This window comes from Peromyscus maniculatus, chromosome 12, assembly GCF_049852395.1.
Source record: "Peromyscus maniculatus bairdii isolate BWxNUB_F1_BW_parent chromosome 12, HU_Pman_BW_mat_3.1, whole genome shotgun sequence".
Classification (NCBI taxonomy): Eukaryota; Metazoa; Chordata; class Mammalia; order Rodentia; family Cricetidae; genus Peromyscus; species Peromyscus maniculatus.
This window is the reverse complement of record NC_134863.1, coordinates 10,047,644-10,074,739: the sequence shown is the minus strand read 5'-3', so window position 1 is coordinate 10,074,739 and position 27,096 is coordinate 10,047,644. Positions and strand designations below refer to the sequence as shown.

The 27,096-nt window shown below is 41.7% G+C and overlaps 1 protein-coding gene across 1 annotated transcript in view; it reads right to left on the bottom strand.

The window, feature by feature from the left end:
• Positions 1-27,096, bottom strand: part of LOC143268192 (uncharacterized) — a 104,002-nt gene that overhangs the window by 22,929 nt on the left and 53,977 nt on the right. Inside the window, exons 20-28 of the mRNA XM_076549335.1 lie at positions 26,904-26,971; positions 26,192-26,213; positions 18,151-18,212; positions 17,396-17,420; positions 14,042-14,149; positions 7,916-7,986; positions 7,159-7,183; positions 1,397-1,467; positions 638-662 (exon numbers count right to left, since the gene is read on the bottom strand). Of these exons, the coding sequence (XP_076405450.1) occupies positions 638-662; positions 1,397-1,467; positions 7,159-7,183; positions 7,916-7,986; positions 14,042-14,149; positions 17,396-17,420; positions 18,151-18,212; positions 26,192-26,213; positions 26,904-26,971 (477 nt within the window). The remainder of the gene's footprint in view (positions 1-637; positions 663-1,396; positions 1,468-7,158; positions 7,184-7,915; positions 7,987-14,041; positions 14,150-17,395; positions 17,421-18,150; positions 18,213-26,191; positions 26,214-26,903; positions 26,972-27,096) is intronic.

Below are 27,096 nucleotides of genomic sequence, written 5' to 3'. Positions count from 1 at the left end.
TAGAAGCCTGTGTGCTTTCTAACCTTTCATTCTTCGGAATGTCTGTATGTAGATGAGAAGTAATGCCCTGGGCTCTCTGTGGTAGTCACTACAGGGTCCTGATCTCTGCAGTTTTGACCTATTGAAGGCAGATACTGGGATGTTCCAAGTTAGGGATTACCAAGTGCTGGGGCTATAGAAGGTCTCTTCATCTCCATGGACAGCCTCATCACTTATCTCTGTGCCTTGGTTTATTCTTTCACAGAGTATCACACAAACAAATAAATGTACTGCATATGATGGGCTTTGAACATATATACTTTATAAAGGTCAAGTGTGTATCCTAATAGGGTAATTCAACAGCTTGTCCCTGTAGATTGGACTGAGCAATTGGGATACCTATCTTGGGAAAAAACAGATTTAGATGTGGCCTGGTGTACAGCATTCCAAACTAACTACAGGCATCATAGCTGAATCCAGTGCACATGGACAAATGCCTCCACTATTTTTTTAACTTAGAGACCCACTTTTTAAAAAATACAGTCCAAATGCTTCCCAGTGTCATAGATCACAGTGGCTGGTTAGATATAAGGATACCAAGTATTTACACAGTTCATTTCTAAAACGTGTCTTAGGAAAAAGATTCCATAATACATACTTCGTCTTCGATTTCTGCAATGCACCTGAAATGTAAAGAAAAGAAAACAGTCTGTGGCCTAGGTCATGATGAGTTCTGTTTGCATGGGTCATTGAAACACATATCAACATGGTATAATGCAAATCAAAGTGGGAAAGAGTCTTCAAATAAAAGACTCTGCTTTAGTATATCATATGATGGTGTCACAAAAGAACTGGGGTTCCTCACTTGTACCTCTTCCCACTTTTGCTGGTTCCCACACCAGATCAAGAGGCACTATCTGTTTGGTCTCTGCTGCATGTTCCCTAAGCCACACTGCAACATGCTGGAGCATCTTTATGATACTGCTATGAAATTAACCCTGCCACAATGTAGCCTCAATTATTTATACTAATGCTCATGTGTTAAAAGTCTAACCACCTGCAACCCCACACTAGACATAAGAAGCTTGCTCCATATGACTGTTGTGGAACATACTGCATGGAAATTGAGGGGATCTGAAGTGCCTGACAACTTCTAAACCAAAACTTTAAGTTTTATCTAAAGAGAACCTTTTTTCTCCAGAAGAAAAAGCTGCTCACAAGACTGATAATTAACACTGGATGCTTTGATGCTCTATTCAGTTTGGAACAGGCTGGTACAATTCTTCTTCTCCCCTTCCTAAGCTAACTCTCTAATACCCATGATGCCTGCTCAGTTTTGTTGTTCAGTGGGATATCCTCTGAAACGTAAGATCACTAAAGTAACCTTTCTATTTTAGAGAGAAAAAGGCTCTCTTACCTCCGATGAATTTTCTTCTGTCATTGTGCGGCCATCTCGTCTAAGTGTGTTTTCATCATTTTCCGGTATTACTAGGGGGACAGAAAGTCATGAGCTTGCAGACTGACAGCTCTTGGTCCTGCTTCCTACCTATGTAGCATCTTTGCTTGATGTGGGTAAAAGTGCATGGACTTAGGACATGTGACTAGACCTACTGAACAGGATGGTTGGGCAGCTGCTGAACCGTCTTCCCTTGAAGGAAATTAAAGCAGAGAAAGACCAGGAGAGATATGAGTAAGAGATTTGTTGCATTTCTAGACAGTGGACACCCAAAGCAACATAAAATAATCTGTCTTTGATTGTGTATTGTTAAATTAACATTTTCACATGTATTCTGTTTGGAGGGCCACTTGTGAGGTCTCATTTTGGGTGTGGAGGTCAGTGGATAGCTTGTGGGATCTGTTCCTCCCCTTTTGCCAGGTGTGTTCTGAGTTTCTAATCCAGGTCATTGGGCTTAGAGAAGGCATCGATATCCTTGGAAAGAAGAATTTTATCCTTCCCTGTGACCAAACTTGTGTTTAAACTTTAGTGTTTGTGTTTACAATTTTTATCATTCCAATTTCAGGTAAGAGTTGACAGATGAAGACGGCAGGAATACAATCTTTTATGTAGTAAAAGTCTCACATGAAACTCTCAACTTGGAAAGAAGAGAATCACTATGAAGGAAGCAGCTGTATAGGATGTCAGCATTTTACTCCAAGATCAAAAAACATAAAGAAATTTGCATGGACTAGGAAGAGAATCACAAGCTAAGAGCAGAACTAGAAATACAAAAGAAACTCCAGGACTTAGAAGATGTGTAACGATAGAATGTTGGCAGATAAATGCCTAGTGATATATGAGAGTGCTTTCATTAGCCACTCTCAAGAAAAAAACCCATGAACTACTAGGAGAAGCAAAGACCATTTTGAAAGATGAAATAGGCAACTTTGAATCCAGAGTGACATCCATTCAGCAGGTGTTAGCACATCTGAAAGTTCAGTTGGATGCAAAATTATCCTTCAACATAACCAGTGAGGCTGATGAAAAGGAATCATATCAGAATACATTTAAAATATTTGTCTATCTTCTATGGAGCTGTGGGTTGTAGTCTGGTTAACTTTGCTTTACTTCTGGTAATGAGTGAGTAAATACCAGAGATGCTAGATAACAAGGAGGACCCTAAAAGGGACGCGAGGAACGCCCTCAGAAGGGGAAATAGATGAGAACTCCTGAGAAACCTGGGGGTTAGGGTGGGACAATGGAAAGTAGGGATATGGGATCGGGGCATAGGGAAATGGGACGGTTGAGCAGGGGATGGGATGGGTAGCTTGGGAGAGCAATGAAAGAGATAACTTGATAGAGGAAGACATCATGGGGATAGGGAGAAACCTGGTCAGGGAAGTTCCCTGGAATCCACAGGCATGACCCAACTTAGAATACTAGCAGTGGTGGAAAGGTTCCCTGAGCTAGCCTACCCTGGTGATCAGATTGGTGACTACCCTAGCTGTCATAAAGAGCCTTCATCTAGTAACTGATGGAAACAGATGCAGAGAGCCATGGCCAAGCATGTTCAGTCGAAGAGAGGGAAGAGTAATTCTATGAGCAAGGGGCATCAAGACCATGATGGGAAGACAGATACAACTAAACTAAGCTGGTGGGCACTCATGAACTTTGGACCCACAGCTGTGGATCATGCATGGGAATGGACTGGGCCTTTGCCTGGGCAAGACCGTTGTGTAGCTTGGTGTGTTTCATGGCACCCTGACAGTGGGAATAGGATCTATCCCTGGAGCATGAACTGGCTTTTGGAGCCCATTGCCCATGGTAGGGACACCTTGCACAGCCTTGATGAAAGGGGAGAGGTGTGGACCTGCCTCAGCTGAATGTTCTGGGCTTTGCTGACTCTCCATGGGAGGCCATACATTTTTGATGGAGGGGATGAGGGTTAGGCTGGGGGGAAAGACGGGAGAGGGAGGAATGAGGGACAAATTTGTGGTTTGTATGTGAAATGAATAAAGAGATTCCTAAAAAGATGTTTGTCTAGCACACTCAAGCATTTTTTTAAATGATAATTTCCATTCTTCGAAGGACTTGGAGGGGAGTTTTAATCATTTCATTTCATTAATGGAAATCTGTGTATTTAACGTATATTGCTTCTTTTTTCATATATTCAGAGGAGACAATATTCATGTATCCATTTATATCATAAGTATATCAATTTTAGTAGGTTCATGTGATATTCATAAAATCAGCTAAACCAACAACAGCAAGAATTTTAGATTTAATAAACATTGTGTAGGTAATTGCTTTCTAATGATTGATGGTCTTATGAGTGAAGTAAACACTCGAATTGAGCAAGTGAAATGTTACATAAATCAGTTCCAATGCAATAGAGACCCAAGAAAACAATCTCTGCAATGAGCAATGACATGGAAACTCAAGCAAATCATGCAAGTGATTAAGTATCTCAATGGTGGCATGATATTTGGAAAAATTAACTTTACTACAACTTTAACCACAAATTGTTATGATTTTATTGTAATCGTGCACATGCCATTCAGATTTCTTGTTCATGGGTATGCATGAATGTGCATGTGTGAGTGTAGTTTTGATCATAGGTGTGGATTAGATGCATTTGCTTGGTTGCAGGTAAGTGTTCGTGTGCATGGATGTGAGAGGAGGGTATGCACTATCCTGCATTAGTCCACACATTCAGTTACCACCTGCCCTCCATTCTGATCCCCTAGTGTCAGAACCCTCACTGGTGGTATTGGCAGGGGTCATCCTCCATAGTCCTTCCTGCCTAGCTTTATGAAGGACCCTCAACCTAATGCCAAAACAGGTATGGACACAGGCAAGTGCCCCATACCCAGGCTCTCTGGAGTATTCTAAACCTATTCTAAACCTGTTCTATCATATAGTGCTACTAACCCATGAAGGCCCTCTATGCCCAGACCCACGCAGATTTATCAACTCTCTTATGAGTCTGAATCACTTCTCTCCTTCCATTCCACCCACCAGCAGGCCCAGACCCAGAAAGGCAGCACATGTGTAAGCCCTTTTCCTAACTGTGACCCATGATACTCACTCTTCACCCTGTGTGACTATGCCACAACAAACAGATTATGGAGGCCAATACTAGGACCATCTTTTGAAATCTCACCCAGGACCCTTAACTCATCCCACCACTTAGTCTCAGACACAAGTGGTAGCCAGATCCATGCATAGAAGTCGTACATTTTTGGCAAGGCCTAGGTGAAGGCCATATGTGTTGTCTTTAAAAAAAGCACTAAAGGTGGATACTTCTCAGAGGCGTCTGCCTTTCCATGCAAAATGAGGGTGTCTGTACATGAGGCTGCCTGCAGCACAGCTACAGACGGGTATAAAGTAGAGACAGTGTCAAGGAAGTTAGCAGACATTGCACTAATTGGTGTCAGTGCATTAGGTGTTCGAGAGTTCCAAATTGACCATCAAAAGTCAGTGGTTTGGCTTTGTCACTTTCCATAAATTTTAGAAAAATTTCCTTCAGTTTTTTTTTATAATTTAGTTATTCTTTTACATTAATCTGATTAGGAAATCTTTCCTAGCTGATTTTAGACTCAACTCTTCCCTCTCTTTTCTCATATTCAAGTGCATTAGGTGTTCAACAGCAGGCTTTCGCTTCTACCCACCAGTATCATAAGAGACTCAGATGGGCATTCTTTTGAGCAATGTTTCAATGTTCCCAGGTAGAAAGAATATCCCACACCTTGATGTATTACCAGATGCAGTGTCTATAACACTAAGTATCCCAGAGGTAGGTACCAGAGAAGGGAGGAGGAAGATAATGGGGGTAGAGACTGCTCCTAGATCTAGGAGGGACACCTTGTTCAGAAGCAATAGCTGCTGAGTTTAAGGAGAGGAGACACATTGTATTAAGGCTACTGAGATTGTCTATGAAAAGGAGCCAAGGCCAAAGTAGTTCAATGAGACAATGCAGAAGATCAGACAGACTTGTAAAGATCAAAGTCCATCAACCTACCAAAGACGGGAGAGCCTGGAGGAAACACACTTGTCAGATATGAACTCATTTCTGCCCAAAGACCACCATGTCAGATACTCGAGTACAAAGTCATAAATATACAAAACATAGAGGACAGACACAGCCTGTAGCAAGATGTGTGTCAAGAAGGTTGCTCCCCAATTGCTCATGTCCTTCAACCCTTGGAACATGGGTATTAGCTTATGGGAACTTCCTAAGGCACCCTCTGTATCTTGGAATCAGAATCAAGAATGCATGAAAAACAGCCTAGACCGGGGTCAGAGATCAGACCTCTCCTCACTCATAAGGTCAGAGGCTCAAGAATGAAGGACAAGTCTCTGACCTCCTTTACACCTCAGTCATCCTGCATGGAGTCTAAAATGAGGCACACGGGCTGGGAATGAGCTACACATTAACACTAGGCCTTTCTTTGCCAGTATATTGCAGATGTGGTAGTTCTGTCAGACATTTTACCCAGCACTCTACACTGTTGGTGCCACATGAAGCAGGAGTTAAAAGTGAACCGAGGACTATGCATGAACTGCTACAAGTCCTGAAGGAAGAAATGGAAGGGCTCTGTTCTTCCTTTATCATTGGGCTTACTCTGCAAGACTATCACCTACAAGACTATCTTGTTCCTTAGAGTAAAAGAGAGAATACTGTTCCTCACCAGCCACATTGTCTCTATCACAGGTAAGTACACAAAGTGAACACAACACTTCATGGGCACTGTCATGGTGAATCTCAACAGTCAATTGGATGATACCCAGTACTTGGCAGCAAGTGTGAGATTAGAGCAGTTTTTTAGGTGAGGTGGAAAGACTACTGAACTCTGCATGACATCATGGCTTAGGAAGGGATCAAGGATATATAAAAAGGTAAGCTGAGCATGAGCATTAAATCTTCTGGTCGCTGACATGTTATAACGGGACTCTGCCACAGACTCCTGCCTGTATATATAATTACCCTGTGTTACAGCCTATAAGCTGAGACTATATTGAAAAATCTACCATTTCCCTTTTAGGTTATCTTCACTGGAATTTTTAACAACAACTGAACAAATTATTCAGACAGGCAGAAGTAAAATGCAGAGCTAGTAACTGAATCCCAAACCCTGAAAGTTTGGTAGTATCACGGACTTAAAGAATAAATGTTCTGGGGAAATGTGTACAAAGGAGAGGAGGATAAGCAAAGCACATTTAATAGCACACTCTGCTCACTTTCCATCATGTCCCTGTAATTGGAATAGAACAAGAACCTTCTATTTTCCTTGTCCTTAATGAAATCTTTACCACATTCCTAACTCAAAGACAATGCATAACATGACCACTAGTGGACCCTTGCTCATTGATTCAAACCAGGTACACTGATCCAAATTCACTGAGTTGAATTTCACCCTCAGTCATGAGACATTGGAACAAGGTGCCTTGAGGAACATCAGCTCTACTCCATCTGCATCACCCACATGTGGGAGAAAGAATTAGAGGGTGGTGCACCCATTCCAGACTAACTACAGGCATTGTAGCTGATTCCAGGGCATATGGAAAAATGCCTCTAGAATTTTGTTTTTAACTTAGAGGCCCACTTTTTAAAATGTACAGTCCAAATGCTTCCCAATAGGTGGCATAGATCACAGTGCCTGGTTAGACATTAGGATACCCAGTATTTATACAATTCAATTCTAAAAGGTGTCTTAAGAAAGAGATTCCATAATACATACCTCGTCTTCGGTTTCTGCAATTTACCTGAAATGTAAAGAAAAGAAAACAGTCTGTGGCTTAGGTCATGATGAGTTCTGTTTACATGGGTCCTTGAAACACATATGAACATGATATAATGCCAATCAAAGTGGGAAAGAGTCTTCAAATAAAAGACTCTGCTTTAGTATATATGATGGTGTCACAAAAGAACTGGGGTTCCTCACTTGTACCTCTTCCCACTTTTGCTGGTTCCCACACCAGATCAAGAGGCACTATCTGTTTGGTCTCTGCTGCGTGTTCCCTAAGCCACACTGCAACATGCTGGAGCATCTTTATGATCCTGCTATGAAATTAACCCTGCCACAATGTAGCTTCAATTATTTACACTAATGCTCATGTATTAAAAGTCTAACCACCTACAACCCCACACTAGACATAAGAAGCTTGCTCCATATGACTGTTGTGGAACATACTGCATGGAAATTGAGGGGATCTGAAGTGCCTGACAACTTCTAAACCAAAACTTTAAGTTTTATCTAAAGAGAACCTTTTTTCTCCAGAAGAAAAGGCCTGCTCACAAGACTGATAATTAACACTGGATGCTTTGATGCTCTATTCAGTTTGGAACAGGCTGGTACAATTCTTCTTCTCCCCTTCCTAAGCTAACTCTCTAATACCCATGATGCCTGCTCAGTTTTGTTGTTCAGTGGGATATCCTCTGAAACGTAAGATCACTAAAGTAACCTTTCTATTTTAGAGAGAAAAAGGCTCTCTTACCTCCGATGAATTTTCTTCTGTCATTGTGCGGCCATCTCGTCTAAGTGTGTTTTCATCATTTTCCAGTATTACTAGGGGGACAAGAAGTCATGAGCTTGCAGACTGACAGCTCTTGGTCCTGCTTCCTACCTATGTAGCATCTTTGCTTGATGTGGGTAAAAGTGCATGGACTTAGGACATGTGACTAGACCTACTGAACAGGATGGTTGGGCAGCTGCTGAACCGTCTTCCCTTGAAGGAAATTAAAGCAGAGAAAGACCAGGAGAGATATGAGTAAGAGATTTGTTGCATTTCTAGACAGTGGACACCCAAAGCAACATAAAATAATCTGTCTTTGATTGTGTATTGTTAAATTAACATTTTCACATGTATTCTGTTTGGAGGGCCACTTGTGAGGTCTCATTTTACGTGTGGAGATCAGTGGATAGCTTGTGGAATCTGTTTCTCTCCTTTGCCAGGTGTGTCCTGAGTTTCAAATCCAGGTCATCGGGCTTGGAGAAGGCATTGATATCCTTGGAAAGAAGAATTTTTTCCTTCCTTATGGCCAAACTTGTGTTTAATTTGTGTGTGTGTTTACAATTTTTTTTTTTTGGTTTTTCGAGACAGGGTTTCTCTGTGCAGCTTTGCGCCTTTCCTGGAGCTCACTTGGTAGCCCAGGCTGGCCTCCAACTCACAGAGATCCACCCACCTCTGCCTCCCAAGTGCTGGGATTAAAGGCGTGCGCCACCACCGCCCGGCTGTGTTTACAATTTTTATCATTCCAATTTCAGGTAAGAGTTGACAGATGAGGACGGCAGGAATACAATCTTTTATGTACTAAATGTCTCACATGAAACTCTCAACTTGGAAAGAAGGGAATCACTGTGAAGGAAGCAGCTGTATAGGATGTCAGCATTTTACTCCAACATCAAAAAACATAAAGAAATTTGCACGGACTAGGAAGAGAATCACAAGCTAAGAGCAGAACTAGAAATACAAAAGACTCCAGGACTTAGAAGATGTGTAACGATGGAATGTTGGCAGATAAATGCCTAGTGATATATGAGAGTGCTTTCATTAGCCACTCTCAAGAAAAAAACCCATGAACTACTAGGAGAAGCAAAGACCATTTTGAAAGATGAAATAGGCAACTTTGAATCCAGAGTGACATCCATTCAGCAGGTGTTAGCACATCTGAAAGTTCAGTTGGATGCAAAAATTGTCCATCAACATAACCAGTGAGGCTGGTGAAAAGGATACATATCAGCATGCATTTAAAATATTTGTCTATCTTCTATGGAGCTGTGGGTTGTAGTTTGGTTAACTTTGCTTTACTTCTGGTATATACTAATGAGTGAGTAAATACAAGAGATGCTAGATAACAAGGAGGACCCTAAAAGGGACTCGAGGAACGCCCTCAGAAGGGGAAATAGATGAGAAACCTGGGGGTTAGGGTGGGACAATGGAAAGTAGGGATTTGGGATCGGGGCATGGGGAAATGGGACGGTTGAGCAGGGAATGGGATGGGTAGCATGGGAGAGCAATGAAAGAGATAACTTGATAGAAGGAGACATCATGGGGATAGGGAGAAACCTGGTCAGGGAAGTTCCCTGGAATCCACAGGCATGACCCAACTTAGATTACTAACAGTTGTGGAAAGGTTGCCTGAGCTAGCCTACCCTGGTGATCAGATTGGTGACTACCCTAACTGTCATAAAGAGCCTTCATCTAGTAACTGATGGAAACAGATGCAGAGAGCCATGGCCAAGCATGTTCAGTCGAAGAGAGGGAAGAGTAATTCTATGAGCAAGGGGCATCAAGACCATGATGGGAAGACTTACAGATACAACTAAACTAAGCTGGTGGGCACTCATGAACTTTGGACCCACAGCTGTGGATCATGCATGGGAATGGACTGGGCCTTTGCCTGGGCAAGACCGTTGTGTAGCTTGGTGTGTTTCATGGCACCCTGATAGTGGGAATAGGATCTATCCCTGGAGCATGAACTGGCTTTTGGAGCCCATTGCCCATGGTAGGGACACCTTGCACAGCCTTGATGAAAGGGGAGAGGTGTGGACCTGCCTCAGCTGAATGTTCTGGGCTTTGCTGACTCTCCATGGGAGGCCATACATTTTTGATGGAGGGGATGAGGGGTAGGCTGGGGGAAAAGACAGGAGAGGGAGGAATGAGGGACAAATTTGTGGTTGGTATGTGAAATGAATAAATAGTTTCCTAAAAAGATGTTTGTCTAGCACACTCAAGCATTGATTTAAAAGATAATTTCCATTCTTCAAAGGACTTGGAGGGGAGTTTTAATCATTTCATTTCATTAATGGAAATCTGTGTATTTAACATATATTGCTTCTTTATTTCATATGTTGAGAAGGAGACAATATTCATGTTCCATTTATATCATAAGTATATCAATTATAGTAGGTTCATGTGATATTCATAAAATCAGCTAAACCATAACAATGAGAATTTTAGATTTACTAAACATTGTGTAGGTAATTGCTTTCTAATGATTGACGGTCTTATGAGTGAAATAAACAATCGAATTGAGCAAGTGAAATGTTACATAAATCAGTTCCAATGCAATAGAGACCCAAGAAAACAATCTCTGCAACGAGCAATGACATGGAAACTCAAGCAAATCATGCAAGTGATTAAGTATCTCAATGGTGGCATGATATTTGCCAATAATTAAACTTTACTACAACTTTAACCACAAATGGTTATGATTTTATTGTAATTGTGCCACATGCCATTCAGATTTCTTGTTCATGGGTATGCATGAATGTGCATGTGTGAGTGTAGTTTTGATAATAGGTGTGGATTAGATGCATTTGCTTGGTTGCAGGTAAGTGTTCCTGTGCATGGATGTGAGAGGAGGGTGTGGACTATCCTGCATTAGTCCACACACTCAGTTACCACCTGCCCTCCATTCTGATCCCCTAGTGTCAGAACCCTCACTGGTGGTATTGGCAGGGGTCATCCTCCATAGTCCTTCTTGCCTAGCTTTATGAAGGACCCTCAACCTAATGCCAATTCAGGTATGGACACAAGCAAGTGCCCCATACCCAGGCTCTCTGGAGTATTTGAAACCTATTCTAAACCTGTTCTATCATAATGTGTTGCCCACCCATGAAGGCCCTCTATTCCCAGACCCAGGCAGATTTATCAACTCTCTTATGAGTCTGAATCACTTCTCTCCTTCCATTCCACCCACCAGCAGGCCCAGACCCAGAAAGGCAGCACATGTGTCAGCCCTTTTGCTGACTGTGACCCATGATACTCACTCTTCACCCTGTGTGACTATGCCACAACAAACAGATTATGGAGGCCAATACTAGGACCATCTTTTGAAATCTCACCCAGGACCCTTAACTCATCCCACCACTTAGTCTCAGACATAAAGTGGTAGCCAGATCCATGCATAGAAGTCGTACATTTTTGGCAAGGCCTAGGTGAAGGCCATGTGTTTTGTCTTCAAAAAAGCACTAAAGATGGATATTTCTCAGAGGCATCTGCCTTTCCATGTAAAAAGAGGGTGTCTGTACATGAGGCTGCCTGCAGCACAGCTACAGACGGGTATAAAGTAGAGACAGTGTCAAGGAAATTAGCAGACATTGCACTAATTGGGGTCAGAGCATTAGGTGTTTGAGAGTTCCAAAATGACCATCAAAAGTCAGTGGTTTGGCTTTGTCACTTTCCATAAATTTTGGGACAACTTTTTCAGGTTTTTTTAATGTAATTTAGTTGTTCTTTTACACTAATCTGATTAGGAGACCTTTCCTAGCTGATTTTAGACTCAACTCTTCCCTCTCTTTTTTCATATTCAAGTGTATCAGCTGTTCAACAGCAAGGTTTCTCCTCTACCCACAAGGCAAGGGCATGAGTCAGATAACCTATTAAGATTCAACCGTCTTTCTGGGCATGCAGTCTCCAGAGAAGGTTTCTGTTTTGTCTTCTTCTCTCCAAGTTGTCTTGTGACTATGATGAGCTTAGTGAGGGAGAGAAAATTATGGAATAAAAGAGACATGGGACATAAGAGACTCATTTGGGCATTCTTTTGAGCAATGTTTCAATGTTCCCAGGTAGAAAGGATATCACACACCTTGATGCATTACCAGGTGCAGTGTCTACAGGACCCATGATCCCAGAGGAATGCACCAGATAAGGGAGGAAGAAGATAATGGGGGTAGAGACTGCTCCTAGATCTAGGAGGGACACCTTGCTCAGAAGCAATAACTGTTGAGTTTAAGGAGAGGAGACACAATGTATTAAGGCTACTGAGATTGTCTGTGAGAAGGAGCCGAGCCCAGAGTTGTTCAATGAGACAATGCAGAAGATCAGACAGACTTGTAAAGATCAAAGTCCATCAACCTACCAAAGAGATGAGAGCCTGGAGGAAACACACTCCTCAGATATGAACTCATTGCCGCCCAAAGACCACCATGTCAGATACTCCAGGAGAAATTCATAAATATACAAACATAGAGGACAGACACAGCCTGTAGCAAGATGTGTGTCAAGAAGGTTGCTCCCCAATTGCTCATGTCCTTCAGCTCTTGGAACATGGATATTAGCTTATGGGAACTTCCTAAGACACCCTCAGTATCTTGGAATCAGAATCAAGAATGCATGAAAAAGAGCCAAGGCAGGGGTCAGAGATCAGATCCCTGCTCACTCATAAGGTCAGAGGCTCAAGGATGAAGGACAAGTCTCTGACCTCCTTTACACTTCAGTCATCCTGCATGGCAGTCCAGGATGAGGCACATAGGCTGGAAATGAGCTACACATTAACACTAGGCCCTTCCTTGCCAGTATATTGCAGATGTGGTCGTTGTGTCAGACTAAACAGCCATTTTACCCAGCAGTCTACCCTGTTGCTGCCACGTGAAGCAGGAGTTAACAGTGAACAGAGGACTATGCATGGACTGCTACAAGTCCTGAAGGAAGAAATGGAAGGGCTCTGTTCTTCCTTTATCATTGGGCTTACTCTGCTAGACTATCACCTACAGGTTCCTTAGAGTACAAGAGAGAATACTGTTCCTCCCCAGACACAGTGGATCTATCACAGGTAAGGACACAAAGTGAACACAACACTTCATGGGCACTGTCATGGTGAATCTCAACAGTCAATTGGATGATACCCAGTACTGGGCAGCAAGTGTGAGATTAGAGCAGTTTAGGTTAGGTGAGGTGGAAAGACTACTGAACTCTGCATGACATCATGGCTTAGGAAGGGATCAAGGTTATATAAAAAGGTAAGCTGAGCATGAGCATTAAATCTTCTGGTCGCTGACATGTTATAACGGGACTCTGCCACAGATTCCTGCCTGTATATATAATTACCCTGTGTTACAGTCTATAAGCTGAGACTATATTGAAAATGTACCATTTCACTTTTAGGTTATCTTCACAAGATTTTGTGACAACAACTGAATAAATTATCCAGGCAGGCACAGTTACAATGCAGAGCTAGTAAGTCCATCCCAAACCGTGAATTATTGGTAGTATCACAGACTTAAAACAGTAAATGTTCTGAGGAAATGTGTACCAATGAGAGGATAAGCAAAGCACATTAAATAGCACACTCTGCTCACTTTCCATTATGTCCTTGTAACAGGAACAGAACAGATACCTCCTATTTTTGTTGTCCTTAATGAAATCTTTACCCCATTGCTAACTGAAAAAACAATGCATAACATGACCACTAGTGGACTCTTGCTCATTGGATCATACCTGGAACATTGTTATCTAAGGTGAATCTCACCCTCTGTCATGAGATGCTAGAACTTTGCCAGGTTCCTTTTAGGAACATCAGCTCTACTCCATCTGCATTACCCACATGTGGGAGAAAGGATTAAGGGTGATTCACCTATTCCTGTCTACAGCAGGTGAAGCCACCCTGACTCATACTAATGAGCCTCAGTTTCCAACAGTTCATGCTATTGAATGAGAGCCAAAGGTGACATCAGATGCATTTTAAAATCTGTAGTTGTGTTTACATTGAAGACTTAGATATATTGGAATTATCCTACATAGGGAAATAGTCTTAAGCTTCTCTTTAGATTTACATATAAAGAAAATGATTATCACCACATTACACAACTGGACAGAATTACAGAATTCACAACATACCTTTTTCATTAGGAATTTCTATAGAATAAAATTTACAGATTTCTGGTGTCATCACATCTGTATGCGGTATTGCTTCTCTCTGCTGAATTCTCTTCAATAAAGGAGAAACTGGGAATGCATCGAGAATAGAGTTTCATGTCAGCCTCATGGCAGAAAAACAGAGGAAACTAACAACTGTGTGTTTGTACATTTGATCTGATTGCTTGTTTCCGGGTACAGTCATCAGAGTGAGATTGTGCTTCAGGAGGATCACTGAATAGTGTACAACCAGTTAAGCATTACATGAACATGACAAGTAAAAGCTAATTTATGTGGAAATGCAGAAGGAAGTGCCCCATGACTGAACACACTTTGTGAGTGTGGTGTCAGAGCAGAGTGGTATCACTCTAATCCTTCTTAGAGCCCATGACACCTTTGCAATGGCTCCATTCACCAGCTGCTCACTAAGACACTAAGAATTTCTTAAGGACTACCCACAGGACTCACTAAGCTAATACAGATCTTTGTAATATATACTATAGGAAAAAGCACAGGCATTCAGAAGTGCCCTGTGATGTCTGTGAGATACCAGAAGACTTCAGCTACACAGGAGTAACTGAATTCAGACAAACTGTTGCATTTACTCTAGAACACTGGAGAACTGTTATTCTTCATTCTTTGACTGCCCCTTATATAGTAGTACATCTCATGGACAATGTATGGCATTGTCCATGGGAGGTAGGAAGGTAAGAAGCTTTGAAAACTTGTGACATTTCACACAATGGAGCAGTAACAGCTGCATTTGTGTGCCAGTGACGACCTCTCCTGACAGAAACAACTGACAGGAGACATGCTCTGCAGGCAGTCCCTGACTCCAAGTGTGAGCTACCTCCCAAATGAGCTGTGGGATTCCTGGATCAGTAAACAGCACCTTCCTCTATCATCCTCAACCTGTCACCGGCCTCTCAGTGACTGAGTCTGAACCTCCGGAACAAAATTGGGAGGATACCAATGCTTCCAGGCTCCAAGTCAATCTAAACCAAGCTGTCACGTGGAGGATGGGAGGAAAGGAAACTCTTTTAATCTCACCAAACCTGGATAAACCCTCTACAGGAAGAGGCTGGAAAAGCAGCCTGGTGCCATTGTAGGTGACAGATGTCCCCTGAAACTGTGTGGACAGTCTGAACTGAGTTCAGCTAAAAGAATGGTAGTCTACACAGGCTACATGTGAGTTTGCAAGGTGCTGTTCATCTATTCTTCATGAAAGTTCTGTTTCTCCAGAATCTTTTCCCACACACAGACACACGGGCAATGGACGAAGTCCTACTCCCCTCTGTTGTTTTCTTTTCACTTTTTTTCAGAGAAACGGTCTCTGGCCCACAGTGATCTCAATGCCACTTTGTAGAAATAGATGACTTTGAACTTAAAATTCTCCCATCGGCACCTCTGAAGGAGGTTTATAAAGCTATACAACCACAGCACATCTTTTGCATACTGGGAGCTCAAACCCAAGGCCTTAGAAATGGTAGGTATGCAATAACCACATTCTCTCTCAAGAACTAGCTCTTCTTTGCCAAAGGCCTTCATAGCACATGCCTGAGCAAATATACAGAAACCATTTTGCAAATAACGATGCTCTTCTCACTCCTACCTGCTGCCTGTGGTCCCCCTAGTGCTTCCACTCACAGGCAGTATGGACACTGACTACCAGTGAGCAGAAGACCCTTGGAGCCCAGAGTCTAGCTCACATTTAAAAACCTGTTGCCAGGAGCTAAGGAGACCAGAGGTTAACATCCCCTGCTGTTCCTGTAGAGGACACAGGTCTGGTTGGTTTCTATCACAGAAAAAACAGCTCAAAACAGTCTATAACTCCAGTTGCTAGAAACCATACAGCTAATTTGAGTCTGCATATGTATCATAGCTACAAATGGTGCACATACATTTATGCAGGTGAACACTTGTATACCCAAAATGAAAATAAATATATCTTTAAAAAACGTCCTTCTATTAAGTAAATGCTTCAGCACAGATCCAGAGACACGTGGTAACTGGAGTTCCTAGTGGATATTATTGTTTAGATGAGTGTCTCTTTTGTGCTCATGCTAATGTTGTCTATTTACTAAATCTTGTAATTATTTTTTATATATATTACATTTATTTTTGTTCTATTAAAATCGTGATCTTAAATTTGCATGAGAGAATTTTTTAATTTTTCATTTTTTCCCTTTTGTTGGAAACAGATTTTTTCATACAATATTCCTAAATTATAGTTTCATCTCCCCCTGATCCTGCCAGTTCCTCCCAACCCCCCCCCTCATCTGGATGCACTCCCTATCTGTCTCCCACTTGAAATAAAAATTTCTGAAAGAAACAACCAAACATGACAAAAGAAATATAAGAGAAAGCAAAAACAATCATATCTAACTATTTCTTTAAAAAATCTTTCTTTCCTATTTGATACTATAATAAGGACATCATTTCCCACGCCTGTTTCTCAATGAAAACCCTCCTCTATACCCATAAACCTTTCCTTGCCCTCTTTCAAAGCATGGCTACTCTTCTAACTAACTGTTTGTGTGTGTGTGTGTGTGTGTGTGTGTGTGTGTGTGTGTGTGTGTGTGTGTGTGTGTTCCAAATCAGTACTGTACTGTACTGTAAAACTCTAAGGGAAAAACCTCTGCCGCATCACCCCATGCATTGTCTGTCTCCCATTCTCAGATCACTGATCTGACTAGAAGCCTGTGGGCATTCTAACCTTTCATTTTTCTGAATGTCTGTAGGTAGATGAGAAACAATACCCTGGGCATTTGCCTTCTGTGGTAGTAACTACAGGGTCCTGATCTCTGCAGTTTTGACCTATTGAAGGCAGATACTGGGATGTTGCAAGTTAGGGATTACCAAGACCTCGGGCTATAGAAGGTCTCTTGATCTGCATGGACAGCCTCATCATTTACCTCTGTGCCATGGTTTATTCTTCCATAGAGTAGCACACAAACAAATAAATGTACTACATGTGATGGGCTTTGACATATATACTTTAGGTCAAGCATGTATCCTAATATGGTAATTCAACAGCTTGTCCCTGTAGATTGGACTGAGCAATTGAGATACCTATCTTGGGGAAAACAGATTTAGATGTAGCCTGGTATACACCATTCCAGACTAACTACAGGCATCATAGCTGAATCCAGTGCATATGTACAAATGCCTCCACTATTTTTTTTTAACTTAGGGGTCCACTTTAAAAAAAAATACAGTCCAAATGCTCCCAATAGGTGGCATAAATCACAGTGGCTGCTTAGATATAAGGATACCCAGTATTTATAAAATTCATTTGTAAAGGGTGTCTTAAGGAAGAGATTCCATAATACATACTCCTTCTTTGGCTGCGGCAACGCACCTGAAACATAAAAGAAAGAAAACAGTCTGTGGCCTAGGTCATGATGAGTTCTGTTTGCATGGGTCATTGAAACACATATGAACATGATATAATGCCAATCAAAGTGGGAAAGAGTCTTCAAATAAAAGACTCTGCTTTAGTATATATGATGGTGTCACAAAAGAACTGGTGTTCCTCACTTGTACCCCTTCCCACTTTTGCTGGTTCCCACACCAGATCAAGAGGCACTATCTGTTTGGTCTCTGCTGCGTGTTCCCTAAGCCACACTGCAACATGCTGGAGCATCTTTATGATCCTGCTATGAAATTAACCCTGCCACAATGTAGCCTCAATTATTTACACTAATGCTCACGTGTTAAAAGTCTAACCTTCAGCATCCCTACACTGGACATAGGAAGATTGCTCCATATGACTGTTGTAGAACGTACTGCATGGAAATTGAGGGGATCTGAAGTGCCTGACAACTTCTAAACCAAAACTTTAAGTTTTATCTAAGAGGATCTTTTTTCTCCAGAAGAAAAAGCCTGCTCACAAGACTGATAATTAACACTGGATGCTTTGATGCTCTATTCAGTTTGGAACAGGCTGGTACAATTCTTCTTCTCCCCTTCCAAACTAACTCTCTAATACCCATGATGCCTGCTCAGTTTTGTTGTTCAGTGGGATATCCTCTGAAACATAAGATCACTAAAGTAACCTTTCTACTTTAGAGAGAAAAAGGCCCTCTTACCTCCAAGGGATTTTCTTCTGTGCGGCCATCTGGTCTAAGTGTGTCATCATTTTCCGTTAAACCTAGGGGGACAGAAAGTCATGAGCTTGCAGACTGTCAGTTCTTGGTCCTGCTTCCTACCTATGTAGTATCCTTACTTGATGTGGGTAAAAGTGCATGGACTTAGGACATGTGACTAGACCTACTGAACAGGATGGTTGGGCAGCTGCTGAACCGTCTTCCCTTGAAGGAAATTAAAGCAGAGAAAGACCAGGAGAGATATGAGTAAGAGATTTGTTGCATTTCTAGACAGTGGACACCCAAAGCAACATAAAATAATCTGTCTTTGATTGTGTATTGTTAAATTAACATTTTCACATGTATTCTGTTTAGGGCCACTTGTGAAGTCTCATTTTGGGTGTGGAGGTCAGTGGATAGCTTGTGGGATCTGTTCCTCCCCTTTTGCCAGGTGTGTTCTGAGTTTCAAATCCAGGTCATTGGGCTTAGAGAAGGCATCGATTTCCTTGGAAAGAAGAATTTTATCCTTCCCTGTGGCCAAACTTGTGTTTAAACTTTAGTGTTTGTGTTTACAATTTTTATCATTCCAATTTCAGGTAAGAGTTGACAGATGAGGACGGCAGGAATACAATCTTTTATGTAGTAAAAGTCTCACATGAAACTCTCAACTTGGAAAGAAGAGAATCACTATGAAGGAAGCAGCTGTATAGGATGTCAGCATTTTACTCCAAGATCAAAAAACATAAAGAAATTTGCACGGACTAGGAAGAGAATCACAAGCTAAGAGCAGAACTAGAAATACAAAAGAAACTCCAGGACTTAGAAGATGTGTAACGATAGAATGTTGGCAGATAAATGCCTAGTGATATATGAGAGTGCTTTCATTAGCCACTCTCAAGAAAAAAACCCATGAACTACTAGGAGAAGCAAAGACCATTTTGAAAGATGAAATAGGCAACTTTGAATCCAGAGTGACATCCATTCAGCAGGTGTTAGCACATCTGAAAGTTCAGTTGGATGCAAAAATTGTCCATCAACATAACCAGTGAGGCTGGTGAAAAGGAATAACATCAATATGCAAATATTAAAATATTTGTATATCTTATCTGGAGCTGTGGGTTGTAGTTTGGTTACCCTTTTCTTTACTTCTGGTATCCATTTATGAGTGAGTACATACCAGAGAAGCTAGGTAACAAGGAGGACCTAAGAGGGATGCAAGGAATTCCTGGGAGAGGGAAATAGATGAGACTTCCTGAGTGAACTGGGGGTTATGGGGGACAATGGAGGGTAGTTGTATGGGATGTGAGCATAGGGGAATGGGATGGTGGAACTGGAACAGGGGCAGAGTGGGAGAGCAATGAAAGAGATATCTTGATAGAGGGAGACATTATGGTATGGATAGGGAGAAACCTGGTCAGGGAAGTTCCCAGGAATCCACAGGCATGACCCCAGCTAAGATTACTAGCAATAGTGGAAAGGGTGCCTGAGTTGTCCTACCCTGGTGATCAGATTGGTGAAAAGCCCTAACTGTCATCATAGAGCCTTCAGTGAATAACTGATAGAAACCCATGCAGAGAGCTAAGCACCAGGCTGAGTTCCAGAAGTCCAGTCGATGAGAGGGAAGATTGATTCTATGATCAAGGGGCATCAAGACCATGATGGGAAGACTTAGAGAAACAACTGAACCAAGCTAGTGGGAACTCATTAACTCTGGACCCACAGCTGTGGAGCCTTACATGGGACTGTACTGGGCCCTCGGTGGGGGTGAGATATTTGTGTAGCTTGGTGTGTTTCACTGCACCCTGACTGTAGGAATAGGATCTATCCCTGGAGCATGAGCTAGCTTTTTGGAGCCCATTGCCTAATGTGGGACATCTTGCACAGCCTTGATGAAAGGGTGTGGGGCTTGGACCTTCCTCAGCTGAATGTTCTGGGTTTTGCTGACTCTCCATGGGAGGCCATACATTTTTGAAGGAGGAGATGAGTGGTAGGCTGTGGGGAAAGGCTAGAGGCAGAGCAGAAGGGATGAAGGAGGTATCTGTGGTCAATATGTGGAATGAATAAAAAATTTCTTAAAAAGATTTGTCTAGCAAACTCAAGCATTGTTGAAATGATAATTTCCATTCTTCAAAGGACATGGAGAGGAGTTTTAAACATTTCATTTCATTAATGGAAATCTATATATTTAATGTATTTTGCTTCTTTATTTCATATTTTCAGAAGGAGACAATATTTATGTATCCATTTCATATCATAAGTATATCAATTTTAGTGGGTTCATGTGATGTTCATAAAATCAGCTAAACCAACAACGAGAACTTTAGATTTTCTCAATATTGTGTAGGTAATTGCTTTCTAATGATTGACGGTCTTATGAGTGAAATAAACACTCAAATTGAGCAAGTGAAATGTTACATAAATCAGTTCCAATGCAATAGAGACCCAAGGAATCAACAATCTCTGCAATGTGCAATGATCTGGGAATACAAGCAAATCATGCAAGTGATTAAGTTTCCCGATGGTGGCATGATATTTGGCAATAATTGACTTGACTACATCTTTAACCAGAAATGGTTATGAATTTATTGCAATTGTGCCACATGCCATTCAGATTTCTTGTTCATGGGTATGCATGAATGTGCATGTGTGAGTGTAGGTTTGATCATAGGTGTGGATTAGATTCATTTGCTTGGCTGCAGGTAAGTGTTCATGCACATGGATGCGAGAGGAGGGTATGCACTATCCTGCATTAGTCCACACACTCAGTTACCACTTGCCCTCCATTCTGATCCCCTAGTGTCAGATCCCTCAGTGGTGGTATTGGCAGGGGTCATCCTCCATTGTCCTTCCTGCCTAGCTTTATGAGGGACCCTCAACCTAATGCCAATTCAGGTATGGACACAGGTAAGTGCCCCATACCCAGCTCTCTGGAGTATTCTAAACCTATTCTAAACCTGTTCTATCATAATGTGCTGCCCACCCATGAAGCCTCTCTATGCCCAGACCCAGGCAGATTTATCAACTCTCTTATGAGTCTGAATCACTTCTCTCCTTCCATTCTACCCACCGGCAGGCCCAGACCCAGAAAGGCAGCACATGTGTCAGCCCTTTTGCTGACTGTGACCCATGATACTCACTCTTCACCCTGTGTGACTATGCCACACCAAACAGGTTATGGAGGCCAATACTAGGACCATCTTTTGAAAGCTCACCCAGGACCCTTAACTCATCCCAACACTTAGTCTCAGACATAAAGTGGTAGCCAGATCCATGCACAGAAGTCATACATTTTTGGCAAGGCCTAGGTGAAGGCCATGTGTTTTGTCTTCAAAAAAGCACTATAAAGGTGGACACTTCTCAGAGGCTTCTGCATTTCCATGCAAAATGAGGGTGTCTGTACATGAGGCTGCCTGCAGCACAGCTACAGACGGGTATAAAGTAGACACAGTGTCAAGGAAGTTAGCAGACATTGCACTAATTGGGGTCAGAGCATTAGGTGTTCGAGAGTTCCAAATTGACCATCAAAAGTCAGTGGTTTGGCTTTGTCACTTTCCATAAATTTTGGGACAAACTTTTTCAGGTTTTTTTAATGTAATTTAGTTGTTCTTTTACACTAATCTGATTAGGAGACCTTTCCTAGCTGATTTTAGACTCAACTCTTCCCTCTCTTTTTTCATATTCAAGTGTATCAGCTGTTCAACAGCAAGGTTTCACCTCTACCCACAAGGCAAGGGCATGAGTCAGATAACCTATTAAGATTCAACCGTCTTTCTGGGCATGCAGTCTCCAGAGAAGGTTTCTGTTTTGTCTTCTTCTCTCCAAGTTGTCTTGTGACTCTGATGAGCTTAGTGAGGGAGAGAAAATTATGGAATAAAAGAGACATGGGACATAAGAGACTCAGTTGGGCATTCTTTTGAGCAATGTTTCAATGTTCCCAGGTAGAAAGGATATCACACACCTTGATGCATTACCAGGTGCAGTGTCTACAGGACCCATGATCCCAGAGGAATGCACCAGAGAAGGGAGGAAGAAGATAATGGGGGAAGAGACTGCTCCTAGGTCTAGGAGGGACACCTTGCTCAGAAGCAATAACTGTTGAGTTTAAGGAGAGGAGACACAATGTATTAAGGCTACTGAGATTGTCTGTGAGAAGGAGCCAAGCCCAGAGTTGTTCAATGAGACAATGCAGAAGATCAGACAGACTTGTAAAGATCAAAGTCCATCAACCTACCAAAGAGATGAGAGCCTGGAGGAAACACACTTGTCAGATATGAACTCATTTCCACCCAAAGACCACCATGTCAGATACTCCAGGAGAAAGTCATAAATATACAAAACATAGAGGACAGACACAGCCTGTAGCAAGATGTGTGTCAAGAAGGTGGATCCCCAATTGCTCATGTCCTTTAGCCCTTGGAACATGGGTATTAGCTTATGGGAACTTCCTAAGGCACCATCTGTATCTTGGAATCAGAATCAAGAATGCATGAAAAAGAGCCAAGGTAGGGGTCAGAGATCAGATCCCTGCTCACTCATAAGGTCAGAGGCTCAAGGATGATGGACACGTCTCTGACCTTCTTTACACCTCAGTCATCCTGCATGGCAGTCCAGGATGAGGCGCATAGGCTGGAAATGAGCTACCCATTAACACTAGTCCCTTCCTTGCCAGTATATAGGAGACGTGGTAGTTCTGTCAGAGTAAACATCCATTTTACCCAGCACTCTACCCTGTTGGTGCCACGTGAAGCAGGAGTTAACAGTGAACAGAGGACTATGCATGGACTGCTACAAGTCCTGAAGGAAGAAAGGGAAGGGCTCTGTTCTGCCTGCTTCATTGGACCCTGACTGCTAGACTGCTCTTGAATAATCCTTTTGTACACTGTGAATATATGTTGGTGTGATTGGTTTAATAAACAAGCTAAATGGCCAATAGCTGAACAGGTAAAAGTTAGGTGGGAAAGCCAAATTGAGAATGATGGGATATGGAAGGGTGGTGTCAGAGGAGTTGCCAGCCAGATGCAGAACGAGTCAGACATACCTAATTGGATAGACGTAAAAGCGCTAAGCCTCATGGGAGAATATACATTAATAGGAATGAGTTGTAAGAGCTAGTTAGTAATAAGCCTGAGCTATTGGGTAAACATTTATAATTTATGTTAAAGCTCAATGTGGTTTTTATGAAGCTGCTGCTAGCACCCAGAGAAACTCTGCCTACAATAGACTATCATCTACAGGTTTTTGTGAGTATAAGAGAGAATGTTGTCCTTCACCAGACAGAATGGCTCTATCGTGTTAGTACACAAAGTGAACTCAATACTTCATGGGCACAATCATGGTGAATCTCAACAGTCAAACAGTCAATTGGATGATACCCAATACTGGGCATGGAAGTGTGAGATTATATCTATTAGGTTAGCTGAGGTGGGATGACTAGTGAACTCTTCTTGGCATTATTGCTTAAGAAGGTGTGATGGTTATTGCTTGCCAACTTGTTTGCATCTGGAATGAACTAACCCCCCAAAATGGAGGGCATATCTGTGAGGAATTTTTTTCTTAAGTTGAAGTAGGAAGACCCACTTCTAATTTGGATCTTTGGAAGAAATAGGCTGTAATGCCAGTGAAGGAATGCACTTGTTAACAAGACCAGAACAATCAGGCAAAGAGCAAAAGCTTCCTTCTTCCATGTTCTTATATAGGCTTCCAGCAGGAGGTGTGGGCTGGATTAAAGTGTGGCTTCCTGCCTCAAGTTCTCAGTTAAAGGCATGTGTCTTCATGCCTCAATTGCTTGTCTTTTCCCAGCTCAAAAGATCTAGATTAAAGATGTGTCTTCCTACATCAAAGGGGGAAGTGAACAGGAGCTCCCATTCCTAACCAAGAAGCTATCTTCATTGGCAAACTCAAGGGAAAAATCAGTTTTCTCCAATAGAGTCTCATTAGGTATATTAACCACGCTTAAGGGTAGACCCAATGCAAGCATGCAAGCTGTAGATGGCCAACACACAACATACTTAATGGTTTTGTAGACTTTTTGGGTCTCATATTGCTTTTGGGGGAGCATTTTTAAAATCTTACTGGTCTTTTACAAGTATATTATAGTTTCTGATTTGGTGTTTTTATGTTGCTTTTTTGAGTGTGTGTGTGTGTGTGTGTGTGTGTGTGTGTGTGTATTTGTTGTGCTTTTACACTGATTATATATTGGTTTTCTTTTTTAATTTGCTTGTTTCTTTTCTACAGTGAGAGATAAAGATAGTGGATGGGTGGTAAGGTGGGGAGAATCTGGGAAGAGATGGAGAAGGGGAAACCAAGATCAGAATATATTGTATAAGTTTTCAAGAAAGAAAAGGAAAACATTAAATTTTAAAAAGCAACCCTTGAAAAAGGAGTAATGTCCTGGGAAATACTGTCTTCAAATGGCAAAGTACACTTTCCCCAGACTCTGCTTACCACTGTGCCATTGAAAGAGGAAAAGGACACCCCCCTCTCATTTTCCTTGTCCTTATTGATATCTTTCCCACTCCCTGATCCTCTAACACAATGTGTAACATGACCACCCCTGGATCCTTGCTCATTGGATCAAACCAGGAACACTGTTATCTAAGGTGAATTTCACCCTCAGTCATGAGACGCTGGAACTTTACCAGGTCACTTTGAGGAACATCAGACCTACTCCATCTGCATCACCCACATGTGAGAGAAAGTATGAGAGAGGGTGGTTCACCCATTCCTGTCTACACCCGGTGAAACCACCCTGATGCATACAAGATGAGCCTCAGTTTCCACCAGTTCATGCTACTGAATAAGGTGACATCAGATGCATTTTAAATTCTGTGGTTGTATATACATTGAAGACGTAGATATATTAGTATTATTCTACATAGGAAAAAGTCTTAAGCTTCTCTATAGATTTATATATGAAAGAAAATAATTTGCAACAGTATACACAATTGGACAGAATTATGGAATTCCCACAGCACCTTCCATTTTTATTGGTGTTGTTTGTGTGCTACTTCAGGAACGGGAGATCCTTCCACATCCTGAGGGGCAACAGCTTGCTCCTGACAAATTTCCCTTAAGAATTCAGGAACTGGGAATGCATTATAACAGGGAGTCATGTCAGCCTCATGACAGAAAAACAGAGGAACCTAACAACTGTGTGTTTGTCCATTTGATCTGACGGCTTGTTTCCGGGTACAGTCAACAGAGTGAGAATGGAGCTTCAGGAGGATCACTGAATCAGTTAAGCAATACATGGACTGTGTAGGTAAAGTCTAAATTCATGGCAACGTGACAATAGAGAATACTGGAAAAAGCCATGTATAGCAAAAGCCTAAGTGAAAAACCCCTGCCCCATCTCCCCATGCAGTGTCTGTCTCCCATTCTCAGAAGCGCTGATCTGACTAGAAGCTTGTGGGCTTTCTAACCTTTCATTCTTTGGAATGTCTGTATGTAGATGAGAAGTAATGCCCTGGGCATTTCCCCTCTGTGGTAGTCACTACAGGGTCCTGATCTCTGCAGTTTTGACCAATTGAAGGCAGATGCTGGGATGCTGGAAGTTAGGGATTACTAAGTGCTTGGGCTACGAAATGTTTCTTGATCAATTCTTGAACAGCCTCATCACTTACCTCTGTGCCATGGTTTATTCTTCCATAGAGTAGCACACAAACAAATAAATGTACCACATGTAATGGGCTTTGAACATATATACTGTAGGTAAAGTTTTCATCCTAATTTGTTAATTCATTAGTTTGTCACAGGAGATTTGACTGGGTAATCAGGATACCTATCTTGGGGAAAAACAGATTTAGACACAGCCTGGTACAGAACATCTCAAACAATCTAACGAGATCAGATCTGAATCCAGTGACAGTAGACAACCCCAGTTTTTTTTTTTTTTTAACTTCAGGTACTACTTTTTTTTTAAAAACCAAAATCCAAGTTCTTCCCTATAGGTGGCTTAGATCACAGTGGTGCATTAGACATGAGGATACCCAGTAATTATACTTTTCTAAAATGTGTCTTAACAAGGAGATTTTATAATACATACTGGTATGTTTTCTAGACTCCACCTGAAATTTAAAGGAAAGAAAACAGTTTGAGGCACAGGTCATACTAAATTCTGTTTACATGGGTCTTTAGAACACATGTTGACATAGTATGATGCCAATCAAAATGGGCAAGAGTCCTATGTGTTAGTATATTATGTGACAATGTCCCAGAAGAACTAGGACTCTATAGTTTGTGCCATTCCCACTTTTGCTGGTTCAAAGGCCAAATTAATTTGTTTGGTCTCTGCTGAATGTTCCCTAAGCCAAGCTGCATCTTTATAACCTGACTGTGAGATAATTCCTCCTCCAGCTGGGCCTCAATTATTTACACTAATCCTCATGCAGTAGAAGTCTTACCACTCAACATCTCCATGCTGAAACCCAGAAACTTTGGAACATAAGTAGAACATAAACTGCATCAAGATTTTAGAAACCAGAAGTGGCTGTCAACTTCTGAGTGAAAATTATACACGCATCTAAAGAGGAACCCTTTTCTTCAGGAGAAACTATCCTCTCACACAAACTGTGATAAATGGCACTGCATACTTTTATGTTCAGTTCAGTCAGGAGCAGGCTGGCACAATTCCAGTTCCTTTTCTCCCTGAGCTAACCCATGATGCACCTGGCTTTTGTTAACTGAATTTCATATCGACTACAATGTAAGGGACAAAGTAACTTTTTATATTACTTTGAGAGGAAAGGCAGTCTTACCTCCACCATCATCACGGGTAGCTCTCCCTGTTTTCTAGAAGAAAATGTAGTGGAGTTTTCGTGTATCTCTAAAAAGACAGAAAGTAACTTGTCAACACATGGTATTGTTTTTAATTACTCCAGGGATGTATAGAAGTCTATGTGGCTAGCATATGTGACTTGATCTAATTGTTCCCCCAAATCCACTCCTCCT